The sequence below is a fragment of the Taurulus bubalis genome (genome assembly GCF_910589615.1).
Source record: "Taurulus bubalis genome assembly, chromosome: 10".
Classification (NCBI taxonomy): Eukaryota; Metazoa; Chordata; class Actinopteri; order Perciformes; family Cottidae; genus Taurulus; species Taurulus bubalis.
In genome coordinates, this window is record NC_136598.1 from 25,366,580 (window position 1) to 25,384,079 (window position 17,500).

Below are 17,500 nucleotides of genomic sequence, written 5' to 3' on the forward strand. Positions count from 1 at the left end.
GAGGAGGAGGAGGAAAGAGAAGGAGGAAGGAGAAGGAGGGAGGACAGTGAGGAAAGGAGGAAAGGGAAGGAGAAAGGAGGAGGAGAGGGAGGAGGAAGAAGGAGGAGGAAGGACAGCGAGGAAAGGAGGAAAGGGAAGGAGAAAGGATGAGGAGAGGGAGGAAGGAGAAAGGAGGAGGAGGAGGAGGAGGACAAAGGAGGAGGAGAGGGAGGAAAGAGAGGGAGGAGAGAGAAGGAGGAGGAAGAAGGAGGAGGAAGGACAGCGAGTAAAGGAGGAAAGGGAAGGAGGAGGGATGAGGAGAGGGAGGGAATGGAAGGAGAAAGGAGGAGGAGAGGGAGGAAAGAGGAGGAGGAGGAGAGGGAGGAAAGAGGAGGAGGAGGAAAGAGGAAGAGGAGGAGAGGGAGGAAAGAGAAGGAGGAGGAGGAGAGGGAGGAAAGAGAAGAAGGAAGGAGAAGGAGGGAGGACAGTGAGGAAAGGAGGAAAGGGAAGGAGAAAGGAGGAGGAGAGGGAGGAAATGGAAGGAGAAAGGAGGAGAGGGAGGAAAGAGAAGGAGGAGGAGGAGAGGGAGGAAAGAGAAGGAAGAAGGAGAAGGAGGGAGGACAGTGAGGAAAGGAGGAAAGGGAAGGAGAAAGGATGAGGAGAGGGAGGAAAGAGAAGGAGGAGGAGAGGGAGGAAGGAGAGGGAGGAAAGAGAAGGAGGAGGAGAGGGAGGAAGGAGAGGGAGGAAAGAGAAGGAGGAGGAGAGGGAGGAGAGAGAAGGAGGAGGGGGAAAGAGAAGGAGGAAGGAGGAAAGAAAAGGATGAAGGAGGACGAAGAAGGAAGAAAGATAAGGAGGAAAGAGAAAAGAGAAGGAGGACAAATAAGGAAGAAAGAGAAGGAAGACGGAAGAAGGAGAAGGAGGAAGAAGGAAAGAAAAGGAGGATGAAGAAGGAAGAAAGATAAGGAGGAAAGAGAAAAGAGAAGGAGGACAAATAAGTACGGGGATAATTTAGCAGCAGCAGAGAATGATTACTGAGCAGTTCAGCAGGATCTCCTTCCCTTCAGGTTATTTCTGTCTTTCATAACTAAAACATGTACGGAGGAAACAAACTCATCTCAGGTTCATAATAAGGGAATAATTCATCACCGCGTCTAATGCAGCGGAAGGAGGGGTGTTGTGATGAAGACGGAGACATATACGTATATATAAACAGTCCTTTCTCCCCTCAGGCCCACCTTCCGCTACTTCACCTGGCACACCTGTGCTCTGGGCATCGTGGGCTGCGTGGTCATGATGTTCCTCATCAACGCCATCTACGCCTCGGCCAGCATCGCCTTCATGCTGCTGCTGCTGCTGCTGATCCACTACCTCAGCCCCACCTCCAGCTGGGGCTACATCAGCCAGGCGCTCATCTTCCACCAGGTCCCCCACACACACACACACACACACACACACACACACACACACTCTCTCTCGGCCAAACACTTTGCATTTCGCAGACAAACACTCGCACACACACATCGCTGCCTTGTCATTCCTGCAGCAGCTATCCATCACATTTATATCAGCTCCAGCAGACACACACACACACACACACACACACACACACACACACACACACACATCAGCATCTTCTTCCCCTCAGCAAAGCTCTGCATTTATTACTCGTGACACACACGCAGAGCTTTACATCATCCGGCTCGCTCCGTGTCCTCTGTCTGGAGAGCCTGTTGCTCTCAAGGAGAGGGGCCCCGGTTGCCAGGAAGGGCCCGTTGCCAAGGCGGGGGGTTGTGGGGTGTGTGTGTGTGTGTGTGTGGGGGGGGGGGGGGGGGGGGGGGGGCGGGGCGGGGGGGGGGGGGGGGGTTGGGTTTGCCAGCAGCTCGTCAGGAGGCAGAACGTTATTACAACCACTTAAGTTATTGAGCTTTTTCCTGCTCGGCCACCTTTCCCTCCTTTTCTTTCTTCTTTTTTCTTCTTCACTTCATCTCCTCCTCCGTCCCTTCTTCTCTCAACACGACGAAGAGAACTACAAGTGAAAATGCGACGCCTCTGGTTGTATAGAAGTCTATGCTTTATGTGTTAAAGCTGCATTCTCTCTCCTGACCACCAGGGGGCGACTCTTCTGGTTGTATAGAAGGATATGCTACATGTCTTAAAGCTGCATTCTCTCTACTGACCAACAGGGGGCACCTTGTTTTGGTTGTATAGAAGTCTATGCTTCATGTGTTAAAGCTGCATTACCTCTCCTGACCACCAGGGGGAGACTCTGGTTGTATAGAAGTATATGCTTCATGTTAAAGCTGCATTCTCTACTGAGCACCAGGGGGGCGACTCCTCTGGTTGTATAGAAGTATATGCTTCATGTGTTAAAGCTGCATTCTCTACTGACCAACAGGGGGATACTTTTTTGGTTGTATAGAAGTCTATGCATGTGTTAAAGCTGCATTCTCTCTACTGACCACCAGGGGGCGACTCCTCTGGTTGTATAGAAGTCTATGCTTCATGTGTTAAAGCTGCATTACCTCTCCTGACCACCAGGGGGAGACTCTGGTTGTATAGAAGTATATGCTTCATGTTAAAGCTGCATTACCTCTCCTGACCACCAGGGGGAGACTCTGGTTGTATAGAAGTATATGCTTCATGTTAAAGCTGCATTCTCTACTGAGCACCAGGGGGGCGACTCCTCTGGTTGTATAGAAGTATATGCTTCATGTGTTAAAGCTGCATTCTCTACTGACCAACAGGGGGATACTTTTTTGGTTGTATAGAAGTATATGCATGTGTTAAAGCTGCATTCTCTCTACTGACCACCAGGGGGCGACTCCTCTGGTTGTATAGAAGTCTATGCTTCATGTGTTAAAGCTGCATTCTCTACTGACCAACAGGGGGATACTTTTTTGGTTGTATAGAAGTCTATGCATGTGTTAAAGCTGCATTCTCTCTACTGACCACCAGGGGGCGACTCCTCTGGTTGTATAGAAGTCTATGCTTCATGTGTTAAAGCTGCAAGGAGGCCCGTCGGCTTTAAACGATTACACTAATAGACCCACCAGAAGAAGAGTTCCTGCACCCTCCTCCGTCGGTGGACTCGTGTGGCACGACGCCCACTGGGTGACATTGAAGGGACGGCGGAGACAACAACAAACAAGTAAACAAAAAAACAAAGGAAACGCACCGGGCGATAACAGGCGGAGGAAAACGCTGGCGAGGAGAGAACGAGAGCGAAGAAAAAAAAAGACAAAGACGTTGACGGTATCAGAGGGCGGAGAGAGAGAGATATAAAGCGGGAAAGGAGGGGGATGAGTGATTGAGAAACTCAGTGATGGATGAGACTGAAGCGACAGAGAAATGATGATAGCCTGATGGATGACAAGAGAGGGGGAAACAGAGAGATAAAGAGAGAGGGATGATTAGATGAGTGGAGGCAGTCGGACTCCGGTGCCTCGTTAGTTTTCTTCTTGTTTTGAACAATTACCGGACGGGAATGAAAACAGTTTTGGTGATCACCACGGTAATCATGTTGCATCTTCATCTTTTATTTTATTCTTCTCATGGCTGTATAGAAGCACTCCGGGGCAGTCGCTGGCACAATTCACATTATTTCTGGTTCTTGCACTTGGATTTGACTGTACACTTATACTCCGATATACTGATGTTCATACTCAGATACACTGATGTTCATACTCAGATATACTGATGTTCATACTCAGATATACTGATGTTCATACTCAGATATACTGATGTTCATACTCAGATATACTGATGTTCATACTCAGATATACTGATGTTCATACTCAGATATACTGATGTTCATACTCAGATATACTGATGTTCATACTCAGATATACTGATGTTCATACTCAGATATACTGATGTTCATACTCAGATATACTGATGTTCATACTCAGATATACTGACACTTATACTCAGATATACTGATGTTTATACTCAGATATACTGACACTTATACTTAGATATACTGACACTTATACTCAGATATACTGACACTTATACTTAGATATACTGAAACTTATACTTAGATATACTGATGTTTATACTCAGATATACTGACACTTATACTTAGATATACTGACACTTATACTTAGATATACTGACACTTATACTCAGATATACTGACACTTATACTTAGATATACTGACACTTATACTTAGATATACTGAAACTTATACTTAGATATACTGAAACTTATACTTAGATATACTGAAACTTATACTTAGATATACTGAAACTTATACTCAGATATACTGACACTTATACTTAGATATACTGACACTTATACTCAGATATACTGACACTTATACTCAGATATACTGACACTTATACTTAGATATACTGATGTTTATACTCAGATATACTGACACTTATACTCAGATATACTGACACTTATACTTAGATATACTGAAACTTATACTTAGATATACTGAAACTTATACTTAGATATACTGAAACTTATACTCAGATATACTGACACTTATACTTAGATATACTGACACTTATACTCAGATATACTGACACTTATACTTAGATATACTGACACTTATACTTAGATATACTGAAACTTATACTTAGATATACTGACACTTATACTTAGATATACTGATGTTTATACTCAGATATACTGACACTTATACTTAGATATACTGACACTTATACTTAGATATACTGACGCTTATACTCAGATATACTGACGCTTGTAATCAGATATACTGCATTTTTTTGGTGTGTACAAAAACGGAGAATTGCCGACGGTCTTAGCGTTAGCTTTCACGCGCTGGACATGTCGCCGCTGAGCATGCTGGTCATTAATTACAATCAGGGTATGAAGTGAGTGTTAATTATACCCAGCAGACTGTTGGTTTAGATCCAGTGTTTGGTTCCACTTTGTTACGCCTCCTCAATGGTACCTTGATGGCACCTCATCAAGAACCCTAATGGTTACAGTTTACCAATAACATTTTCATTGACACACATACACATGCTCAGATCTACAAATATACATATATACACATTTCACTGCCCTCGTCCATAACCCTCGTCCCCGCGTCTCTCGTCCCCTTGCAGGTGCGCAAGTACCTGCTGATGCTGGACGTGAGGAAGGACCACGTCAAGTTCTGGAGGCCTCAGATCCTGCTGATGGTGTCCAACCCGCGCAGCAGCGTGGGCCTCATCAAGTTCATCAACGACATCAAGAAGAGCGGCCTCTACGTGCTGGGACACGTCCAGCTGGGAGACCTCGGTTTGTTAGATAAAATACCTCGACAGAGTTTACCCGAGGGGGGGGTGGGGGGCATCGATCGGATATCTGCTGAAGGTCTCCTTCCTTGTTGTTGCTGTGAAGGTTGCACAGTCGGCTTTAAACGCCCAAACAGTCAGGATGGAGTTCTGCAAACAATCGGGGAACCAGACTTTCCGAAAAGTTCACCAGGAGCACTCGAACGTTGTTTTTCTTTCCGCACCATTGCTCGTCTAATCCGGCTCAGCGTGACTGTTATTTATGAGCAAAACAAATCGGCAATGGTGATGGGATATAGTTGTTTTTTGAAGGTGTATAATTTAACGTTATGGGGAAACTAAAAGCTTGTTTGACTCGCCTGTCAACACTGAATTTTTAATAGCAGATTGTTGCTGGAGACAGTAGCAACGCTTCCACTTTACTTAAGTGTTTTATTCAGGATCGGATCAAAACCATCCGTCAGGTCTCTTTTTATAAACATATAATGTGTATGAATTAGCAGCTTCCTGTCACCACATCACTTAACGGACCGTTTTAGCATTCTGGACCTTTTTCCCCGTGACATCCGCTCGTCTGCTGTGTTTCTTATTTCAGGGAGGAAGTACTCGCGCTCACAATCCTCCGGAGGCGCCGTCCCCTTCTATTTTCTACACTTGCAGAGTACAAATTAAAAAGGAGCAGGGTCATTGATTGTTTTCTTTGTCTTCTGAGGATTTCCGTTGGCTGGGGTTACAGGCCCCCCTTGAATGGAGTCTTCAGAACCTTCAGAATCCAAATCCTCTTGAGCGGTTTCACAGTGGAGAAGAAACAAAGTGATATGTTCATTAAGGCCACCGAAGAGTCCTCGAGTGCTGATGATGCGCTCGGTCTTAGGAAATGAGAAGGAGTGTAATCCACTCAAATAACTACAGCGGAGAGGAGCTTGTTGGAGAGGACCCACGGGTTCTTCAGCACTGCCCTCCTCGTGTATTTTCAATTAATCCACAGGAACAACACGGCTCAAACGAGCACGACGGACGTGGCCTCTGGATTCATCTTCTCATGCATATTTATGCAGGGTTCTTACGGTCACGGAAAACCTGGAAAAGTCATGGAATTTTAAAATGGTTATTTCCAGGCCTGGAAAAGTCCTTGAAAAAAACTACATCCCAAAAGTTTAGTAAAAGTCATGTAAATGTGTTATATTCATGTGTTCATGTAAGTGTGTTATATTCATGTGTTCATGACGTTCATTTAAGCTGAGTTTTAAATAATGAATATGCTTTTAAAAGAAAGACTCAAAATATAAGCAGGCATACATACAGGCATCTATATACATGTTTATTCTTTTAATCAAACTATTGTCTCATTCATTTGAGTCATTTAAGGTTCACTGTATGCTTTATATTCTCATTGTTAGTTTAAATACTACATTTACTCAATGTAACCAAATTTCCATGACTTTTAGTCAAAAAAAAAAAAGTCATGGAAAAATGTATGAACCCTGTTTATATTATAATATATATATATATATATATATGTATATATATATATATATATATATATATATATATATATATATATTATATCGATGGCCAAAGTGGAAAACCTCCTATTTATTCTTCAGGTTTTGCTCTTCCATTGATATGTCTCTCATGTCGTGTTCCTCCTGCAGACTCTCTGCCCTCCGACCCCCTGCAGTCCCAGTACGACTCCTGGTTGTCTCTGGTGGATCATCTGAACATCAAATCCTTTGTCAACTTGACGTTGGCCAATTCCGTGCGTCACGGCGTCCAGCATCTCCTCTTCATCTCCGGACTAGGTCAGTGTCACCACCATCATCATCATCATCATCATCATCATCATCATCGCCACAACATGGCCAATAAGGATGTTTTTAAAGATGTGTGTGTCTCTTGTACAAGTACTACAAGTATGATCAAAGTATTTAATGATTTAAGTGATTTTTCTAATTATAATGTTGGCATAGGTTTTTAATTCTAGAAGAATCAATAATAATTAGTTACATTTGTTGTTGCAATTTTCAGGCAGGAATTTAACTTTTGGTATAACTGATTTCTGGAGGAAAAAATACATTTTGTCACTGCAACTTCCACTTCCTTCAGTGCTTACTCTTCAACTGAAACTATCATCACCTCCATTTTAAATTGCATCCTCATTGTCATTTAGTTTCAGCTGCCACTTCAATTTATTGTAGTGCTTAAACTGAAACTGACGATTCAACTTCATTTAGTGCTGACACTTGAAATTGTCATCACCTTCATTTTAACTTGCATCATCATCATCATCATCATCATCGTCATTTTGTTTCAGTTGCCACTTCAATTATTTTAGTGCTTAAACTGAAACTGACACTTCAACTTCCTTCGGTGCTTACTCTTCAACTGAAACTATCATCACCTCCATTTTAACTTGCATCATCAGCTGCCACTTCAATTTATTTGAATGCTTACACTGAAACTGACACTTCAACTTCATTTAGTGCTGACACTTGAATTTTTACACCTCTCTTTTTTAACCTACATTAGTCTTTTTGTTTCAGCTGCCACCTCAATTCATTCGGTGCTTACACTTAAAGTTCAACTCCTTTCAGCACTTCAATTTTACCACTTCAGTTGTTTTCAGTTATTCTGATCCAGTCATAAACCGTGTTCATCACTTCTAACATACGCTTTAACTTCTTTTTTAGCGCTTCCATTATAGCTCGACTTAAATACCTCCCTTTAAGTGCTTTACGCCTAAATTTTAAAGTACCACTTCGTTTTTGTGTTTTTGCCAGTATCTATTTAAAGACTTCATATTCATTCAAACTACACATCCTCTCAGTGATTTAGTTTTTTTAATTCAAACTTCTTTGTAAACTTCTTGTAGATTTAACAATTTAATTTGGTTAAAGTCATGGAAAAGTCATGGAAATTTGGTAGGTTTAATTGTAAATATCCATTTATTCTCCCATTTATTGCACTCTGTTAAATGTTAAATGTTATGCACCTCCCACCAGGACAAATTCAGAAATTCAGTGACTCGGCCACTTCAACTCCTTTCAGTGCTTGAAACTTCAGGTACAAAACTATGTCCTTAACTTTCTCCCCAGGCGGGATGCGACCCAACACCCTCGTCCTCGGCTTCTACGACGACTGCCTCCCGCAGGACAAGCTGATCGACCCGTCGCTGTCCGTGGATTCCCCGGACTCCCCGCCGGACGCCGAGCAGCCGGAGCCCCTCTTCCACTTCGCCTCCCTGCGGGGGTCCGGCGGCGGCGGGAAGGTCGTCGGGCCGCAGGAGTACGTGGCGATCATCGCCGACGCCATGAAGATGCTGAAGAACGTGGTGCTGGCGCGCTACTTCACCGGCTTCGACCGCGCCCGGGTGCTCTCGCCGCCGTCCTCCGGCCCGGGGAAGGGCGCCGTGTTCGTGGACGTGTGGCCCGTCAACCTGCTGCGGCCCGACAGCTGCAGCTACGTGGACACCTGCTCGCTGTTCCTGCTGCAGCTGGCGTGCGTCCTCAACATGGTGCGCGCCTGGCGCCGGGCCACGCTGCGCCTCTTCCTGTGCATGGAGGAGGGGCGCAGCGTGCGGGGCTCCGAGGAGAAGCTGGGCCAGCTGCTGAAGGAGCTGCGCATCAAGGCGCAGGTGTACTCCGTGCCCTGGGACCAGCAGGTGGCGCTCCACTGGCAGCGGCAGGGCGATTGGGCCAAGAAGCCGCGGCCGGCGACCCCGGACGACTACGCCGCCGCCGCCGACGAGGCCGACGACGAGGAGGAGGAGAGCGACGGCGACTTCGTCAACAGCTTCCAGAGCAACGGCGCGCGCCTCTCGGACGACTACCTGTCGGCCGTCAACAAGCTGATCCTGGACTCGGCCCGGCCCGCCCCCGCCGTGCGCTTCCTGTACCTGCCGCGCCCGCCGGCCGACACCCGGCGCTACACCACCTACTTACCCCAGCTGGAGCTGCTGACCCGGGACCTGGGCCCCACGCTGCTCATCCACGGGGTCACGCCCGTCATCACCACCGACCTCTGAGGGCGGGTTGGTTTGTGGAGCACCCACGAAATAAAAAAAACAAATCATTCTATGTATGCAAGTCAGGTTTTTCAGCCCCCCCCAAAAAAAGAAGTATCAAACCTCCGACAGTCCCTTCTTCGTCCTTATCTCCTCGAACCGCCGACACATTCCATCCTGATTCTGAAGTATTTGAAGCGTCCCCTTTGCTCCTCCTCATGAGGGTGTTTTCCAGATGTGCCTCCAGATCAAAAAGTGCCTCGCTAGCCGGAGAGCTTTCGCCCCGAGCGCTCGCCTGCAGGAAGTCTGCTTTTCCGCTTTGGGTCGATTTAATACGATAATAACGCCGGTGCTACTCCAGAAGTCTTAAAAAACGTTTTATTCCAAAAAATGGTTTCACGTGGGATCTCAGGAAGACATTCCTTTTTTTTTTTTAAATGCACTTTTTTCTTTCTGTAGCAAACTGCAAGCTCTGCAAAAAAAACAAAAAAACTCCTTAAACATGTTTACAGTGCCAATAACTACTGTGATTTAACACATACTTGTATTTTAGGTACTCTTTTTAGAATAGTTTTTACTCACAAGTGCCAGAGTTAATTGTCATCATTTTAAAGCGAGGCGACGTAACTTTTGCTGACGTGGCCTTTAGGGAACGTCGGTAAATACCAAAACACGGAGCACCGAGGAGTCTGCACCACGTGTGACAGAAGTCACAGAGTCTCACTTTAAATATCACAGGGTTGAAAAGCTTTTTGTGGCAAATTATTGTTTTTATCCCTCGATGCATTGATGTGATTTATAACCTTTATTGCTACATTTGAGCTGCGTGGAACGGCTTCACTCAACTTTTAGGGTTTTTTCCTTTTGCAAAATGTTGCCGATATTACCTGGTACCTTTTTATTAAACTTATGTTTTGGTACGACGCTTAAAGCGAGCCACTTTAATTTTTTTTAATTATTTTTCTCTTTTACCATTTTTTTTTAATTATTATTCTCTTTTACCCATTTCTTACTTTTTTTAATTATTATTGTCTTTTACCCAGTTTTTTATTTTATTTATTATTATTCTCTTTTACCTAGTTCTTAATTTTTTAATTATTATTTTATTTTACCTAGTTCATATTTTTTTAATTATTATTCTCTTTTACCCAGTTTTTAATTTTTGAATTATTATTTTATTTTACCCAGTTCATAATTTCTTTAATTATTATTATTTTTTTACCCATTTCTTAATTTCTTCTTCTTATTTTCTCTTTTACCCAGTTTTGTTATTTTTAATTATTAATCTCTTTTACCCAGTGTTTAATATTTAATTATTATTATTCTCTTTTACCCAGATACATGTTTTTTCTGCTAAAGTACGCGGTCCATCACTCCATTCGCCGAACCGCGCAGTGCAAATGAAGCATGTTTATTATTATAAATAATAATAATGATCTTGAAGTCTCTTCCAGTTGAAGATGCATCCTGACAATCTGTGATCCGTATTTGAAGGAAAAGCTTTGCTTGAAATGAGACAGACTTTAATTTTCTTTTCTTCATTGTTTGGACACTACACTCAACAAACCGTTGACACACTACATTTCTTCAGACAATGTTGGAGAGATGAAATGTCCAGTGTTTTGATTTCCTGTTGAAATCAGAAGAAAATATAAAAAACGATATGACTGAAAATAATAAAAAAACTGTTTCTTTACGTGTGCTTTCCTTTTTTTACTTCCTCTGGAGATTAATTTCACCTGAAGACGTCTCACAGCTGGGAGGAGCTTATTTTATATTTATTCATTTCTGGGTTCCTGCTGCACTTAGGAAATAGGGGTGTGTGTGTGTGTGTGTGTGTGTGTGTGTGTGTGTGTGTGTGTGTGTGTGTGTGTGTGTGAGAAGAATAGGTTCAAGTATTCTGAGGTGTGTCCGTATGTTCCTTATACGACACTATTGGTGTTTTGTTTGTTTAGATGGGTTTTGCATTTTAAACAGTAAAATTAATGTCATTGTATTTACAACACAAGCAGCCAAAACAGTTTATTTTCAATTTTCATTTCTTTTCTTTCTTTCAATCATTTTATTTTACGTTTTTACAAGTTACACAATTAGTTATTATAAGTTTTAATTTTGGGGGAAAACTACATTCATGAACAGCACACGCAGAAATCGTCCCACACGTTTGAATCCAACGCTGACTTCTCTCCAAACACTTCAGGCTTCAGAATATATAAATATATATATATATATATTTATTTACTTTTTATGCATTCAAAGTGTTTCGCTGGTTAATAAAAAAGCTTCAGGCTACAAAATAAAAAAGAAGAGATGGTGACAGGAGAGGAAGGAGGAGGAGAACCGCCCACCCAGGGGGGGTTTCTAAGTGTGTGTGTGTGTGTGTGTGTGTGTGTGTGTGTGTGTGTGTGTGTGTGTGTGTGTGTGTGTGTGTGTGTGTGTGTGTGAGAGACTCAAATCAAAGATGGAGGCCTGAAAATGGAGTCTGAAACTGTCAAGTCTGCAAACCGTGATCAGAGGAAAGTTGTCACTACCTTGTCACTTCCACCGTGTGTCACAGCCCCGAAGACACACACACACACACACACACACACGCACGCACACTTCATCACTTGTAATTTCGACCACACTTTCCATTTCATCTGCATCTCCCGCTCCACTTAATGCTACATGGCGCTCCGAGTCACCGGGCGGATCGGAGGCAGAGAGGATTCGGTCACGCCGACACCCAGATGGGATCACCGGTTTGGGTTTAGGGTTTAGGGTTTAGGGGACAAACAGACCTCTGGCTTCTCCTGCAAACCACGTCTGCATTCAGATTACAGCACGAAGGCGTCTGTATCATGAGCATGAGCTCCAGTGTGTGTGTGTGTGTGTGTGTGTGTGTGTGATGCCCGAACTTGCATTTTTGAAAGGAACCGCTGTGGGTTTTTACAAGTCTGATATAAGTTATCCATGCAGTGAAATAAACTCTGGTCCCACTTTCCTCATCTTCAGACCTCGATAACTGAATCAAAACATAACAGGAGGTAAAATATTACAGTTCTTAAGTTCTGTCATGAAGCTGAATGTTCCTCTGACTGCAGCGTAACGAAACTCCAAGAGGCCGCCATTGTGCTTGGTTTGATCTCGTATTCTTTATCGTCTTGATTCTTAGCCGGATCCGATCTGGCGTCTCGAGACGATACACGCTAACAATCGTGTTATCGCGACAACGCCGACACCGCGTTGTGGCTTCACGCCGGTTTTGTTGTCGGGTTACAAGCCGCTCCTACCTCCGGTCAGTATCAAGCTAGGAGCAGCGCTAGCTAGCACTGCTGCTAGCTCCCCGCTCCTGCTGCTAGCTCCCCGCTCCTGCTACTTGCTCCTCGCTGCCGCTGCTGGCTCCCCGCTGCTGCTGCTAGCTCCCCGCTGCTGCTGCTAGCTCCCCGCTCCTGCTGCTAGCTCCCCACTGCTGCTGCTAGCTCCTAGCTCCCTGCTCCTGCTGCTAGCTCCCCGCTCCTGCTGCTAGCTCCTAGCTCCCCGCTCCTGCTGCTAGCTCCCCGCTGCTGCTGCTAGCTCCTAGCTCCCCGTTCCTGCTGCTAGCTCCCCGCTCCTGCTGCTAGCTCCCCGCTGCTGTTTCTTCGGTGGTTGTCGGGGAGCTAGCGGAAGTTAGCGTGTGTTTTAAATTTGAAAACATTGCTACATTAATTTGACAAAGTGCTTTTGTTGCTTTTTAAATCTCAAATAAAGGTGGGAGCTCCTCACGCGGCACAAAACCCATTTATTTCCCCTAAAAATAAACGAGTAGAATATATAATTTTTCAGAATGGTTCTATATTTCGTTAGTTTAGTTTTTTAAATCTCTCTCTCTCTCTTTCTCTCTCTCTCTCTCTCTCTCTCTCTGTCTCTCTCTGGGCGGCTCGTTTGTTTTCAGCTCACAGCAGAAACATTTATTAATAATAATACATTATTCATAGAGGTGGAGCTCAAAGTGCTTTACAACTGAAATAAAAAAGGCAACACATTGCAGACAATGGAATTATAAAAGAGATGATCAAATAAAAAGACGTGAAAAGAGAGTAGATGACACACTCGTTGTAACATCCGTTTTCCTCTGAGCCAGCCCACCCCCTCCCCCCCCACGCACGCACACACACACGCACACACACACACGCACGCACACACACACACACACACACACACACACACACACACACACACACATTCATCCCTCCAACCCCCCCCCCTCCGCTCCTTTCCCCCTCATTTACAACCGGAAATTAATCTCCACATTTGTCTCTCGTTCATTGTCTCCTTCTGTTCCTCAGCGCTGTATAAACGGAGCTCCGTGTATCATTTTACATTAAATAACGAAAATCATTGCTGTATTGATTTTGGGGCATTAAGTAAATAGCTAAACAAATGAGAGCTGTGACTTGGAAGATTTAGAAGCCTCTGCCGGCCTTCCACACTCCATTTATCAGGCTGGTCTCAGACCAGCGTTCGTGTACCAATACAAAATATGGAACAATGCTCAGTAATTCATAGATCACAAGAAATCATTTTGTATGTTATCCACGTAATCATGAAGAAGAACGTCTACAGACAGAAACATCACACAAAGGTCGGTTGGCTCAGACAAACACCGATCTACGAAGTTATTTAGACCCAAATTATGATCTTTTCCTAAACCTCGCCCATCTCGTCAGCGTATATGGTATATAAGCTCCTCCCTCTGGTATATAAGCTCCTCCCTCTGGTATATAAGCCTCTCTCTCTGGTATATAAGCTCCTCCCTCTGGTATAAAAGCCCCTCTCTCTGGTATATATGCTCCTCCCTCTGGTATATAAGATTCTCCCTCTAGCATATAAGCCCCTCCCTCTGGTATATAAGCCCCTCCCTCTGGTATATAAGCCCCTCTCTCTGGTATATAAGCTCCTCCTTTTGGTATAAAAGCCCCTCCCTCTGGTGTATACGCTCCTCCTTTTGGTATATAAGCCCCTCCCTCGTGTATATAAGCCCCTCCCTCTGATCTATAAGCTCCTTCATTTGGTATATAAGCTCCTCCCTCTGGTATATAAGCCCCTCCTTTTTGCATATAAGCCCCTCCCTCTGGAAAATAAGCTCCTCCCTCTGGTACATAAGCCCCTCCCTCTGGTGTATACACTCCTCCGTTTGGTATATTCGCCCCTCCCTCTTGTATATAAGCCCCTCCCTCTGGTCTATAAGTGCCTTCTTTTGGTATATAAGCCCCTCCCTTTTGTATATAAGCCCCTCCCTCTGGTCTATAAGCGCCTTCTTTTGGTATATAAGCCCTCCCTTTTGTATATAAGCCCCTCCCTCGTGCATGTAAGCCCCTCCCTCTGATCTATAAGCTCCTTCTTTTGGTATATAAGCTCCTCCCTCTGGTATATAAGCCCCTCCCTCTGGTATATACGCTCCTCCCTCTGGTATATAAGCCCCTCCTTCTTGCATATAAGCCCCTCCCTCTGGTATATAAGCCCCTCCCTCTGGTCTATAAGCTCCTTCTTTTGGTATATAAGCCCCTCCCTCTTGTATATATGCCCCTCCCTCTTGTATATAAGCCCCTCCCTCTGGTATATAAGCCCCTCCCTCTGACATATGAGCCTCACTGCCAGATCGTTCTCCTTAAAGAATATAAACCGGGGCCCTCACTCCCTGTAGTAAATAAACCGGGGCCCTTACTCCCTACATGATTAAATTACTCCAATCAACATTGAGCTTGTCACAGATGTAGCTGAACCCTTCCCCGTGGTTAGATGTAGAGGTTCACCGTATAAACAGTTAACGTGATATCCTTCGTTACATTTGTGTAACAACGGTTAATGGTTGCTTGTAAGAACCGTCTTCCCTCGACCCGTTACCCGGCAACGTCACGGTGCTTTTACCTCGGGAACCGTCTCCTTCTTCCTCGCTGGAGAATCTAATCACGCTCTTCCTATTGAGTGCGACAAGACGCGACCACACGACCACACGGCGGCCATTGTGTGTAATGTTCCTTATCGAGAGAGAGAGAGAGAGAGAGAGAGAGAGAGAGAGAGAGAGAGAGAGAGAGCTTCGTCCTCAGTGACCCAAAAGTAAAGAACAAAAATAAATACTAAAGCGATGCGACGGTCCTGCTGCTGCTCGTCATCCTCTTTATTTCATCTCAACGCCACACACACATGTAATCACATCTATCCACTGATGAAGATGAAACCTCCTCCTCCTCCTCCTCCTCCTCCTCCTCCTCCTCCTCTTCCTCCTCCTCCCACTCTCCTTTTGGTCAGTCCGCCTCTTTTTTTTGTCGCCGAGGGAACAAACAAATTACTTTTCTTTACACGGTCGGGAAAAAGACTTGAAAAGGGGAGAAAAGATGAAGGAGAGCGGCTCGGAGAGATTAGCGAGGTAAACGGCTACGGAGTGTTTCAGTCTTTTGTGTGTGTGTGTGTGGGTGTGTGTTTACAGCGGTAATTAGTGCATTACGCGGTGGGTGAAAACGCTCGCGCCAGCCATGCGGAGGGAAATGGACGAGTAATGGAGTGTTACCTTCGCCAAAGCGAGGCCCGCGGGGTTCATTTAACACACAAACAAACACACGGGGCATCCAGTCAACACAGGAACCGAATGTCACGCGGGGCTTAATTGCGACGGGAAAGTGCTTTTATCTTAAATGGTGTGTGTGTGTGTGTGTGTGATTAATCGGGTCGAAGGAGTTGAAAGGCAACTTAAAGTCGTGTTAATTAGCGATCGCATTAGCGCGAGAGCTTTCCCCGCGCTCGGGATCGCAGACGTTTTTATCTACACTTCCTGTGCGTTCCCAATGCCAAGAAGTGTAGATGTGTGTGTGTGTTCAACTTCAAGCTTCACCAGAAGCTCAAACACTGCAAGACCTGGCTGTGTGTGTGTGTGTGTGAATGGGTGTGTTTGACAGGTCTTGTGGGGACTCAACATCCTTATGGGGACGCTCCCATAACGTAACATATTACATGTTAGGGTAAAGTTAGTTCTAGGGTTGCAATGTCCCCAAAGGTTATGAAAACATAGCCGTGTGTGTGCGTGTGTGTGTGTGTGTGTGTGTGTGTGTGTGTGTGTCAGGCGGTTTAACTGCAAACTGGTCACCTTCAGTGGGATGCGAGCCATCAGCAAAAAGGGTCAAAGTTCAAGCGGCCATGTTGTGAGGAAGTAGTTCATCACTTCCTCATTCAGCGGTTCGTTTGATATCCAGCGATCTTTAAAAAAAAAAAATCAATTAGAATTTAGAAACGTCGTTTTGGATTAAAAATATTACAAAAGTGGCGCAAATGAAAGTTATATATATATATATATATATATATATATATATATATATATATATATATATATATATATATATATATATAAATCAACATAAAAGATCTTTCCGTCGGGAGAAAGTGCGTGAAACGAGAAGTCAATGTTGATGTTTTTGACACGTCGCTTTCGTAACTTTCATTTGCGCCACTTTTATATATATGTATATATATATATATATATATATATATATGTATATATATATATACACATATATATATATATATATATATATATATATATATACTGCTCATGCAGATCAGTTGCTAAACACATCAGATTGTAGTTTTTATGCATCGAATATTGATTGTACTTTTTTGCAATCGTTCCCTAAAAGGAATAATCCAGTTTTCATGCATAAAACCGGTGGAGGTTATAAACCTGTTTATCAAAGTCCTTCATATTGATTAAAAGTTTCTTTCTTTTCTTTCTGCAAACTCTCTCTAACAGATTTACTCAAAAATAAGTTTTAGTGCCAAAGCTCTTTTCTGTGATTGATCCAGAACCCAGCAGCCTGACGGTGAAGAACACCTTGATTCATTGTTTTTTTTTCATCTAGACTTGTTTTTGTAATTTAACTCGGATTGCTGTGTTTCATCTGGACATCCCATAAACACCTCTTGTTTTCTGGAAGGAGCCAATAAAAAAAATTGATTTTTAAACCTAGACGAGTGTGTTAGATCCAGTCAGGCTGGGATTCTGTGGCACTTAAAGATGCTTGAATGTGAGCAGATTATGTTGTCTCATGTAACGTTTGTGAGACGCATTGAAATTAGGAAATTACCATCTTGGATTACGGCGGTCGCCATGTTGTTTTTTGCAACCAGAGGAGTCGCCCCCTGGTGGTCAGTAGAGAGAATGCAGCTTTAACACATGAAGCATATACTTATATACAACCAGATGAGTGAATCCCTGGTGGTCAGGAGAGACAATGCAGCTTTAACATATGCAGT

The 17,500-nt window shown here is 44.0% G+C and overlaps 1 protein-coding gene across 1 annotated transcript in view; it reads left to right on the forward strand.

Annotated features, from left to right (window-relative positions):
* The window catches only part of LOC306742428 (solute carrier family 12 member 9), a gene marked incomplete at both ends in the record, with an annotated part of 54,717 nt that extends 45,461 nt beyond the window's left edge, over positions 1-9,256 (forward strand). Inside the window, 4 exons of the mRNA XM_079224810.1 lie at positions 1,209-1,401; positions 5,062-5,236; positions 6,888-7,034; positions 8,328-9,256. Of these exons, the coding sequence (XP_079080936.1) occupies positions 1,209-1,401; positions 5,062-5,236; positions 6,888-7,034; positions 8,328-9,256 (1,444 nt within the window). The remainder of the gene's footprint in view (positions 1-1,208; positions 1,402-5,061; positions 5,237-6,887; positions 7,035-8,327) is intronic.
* Positions 9,257-17,500: the final 8,244 nt, after the last annotated feature.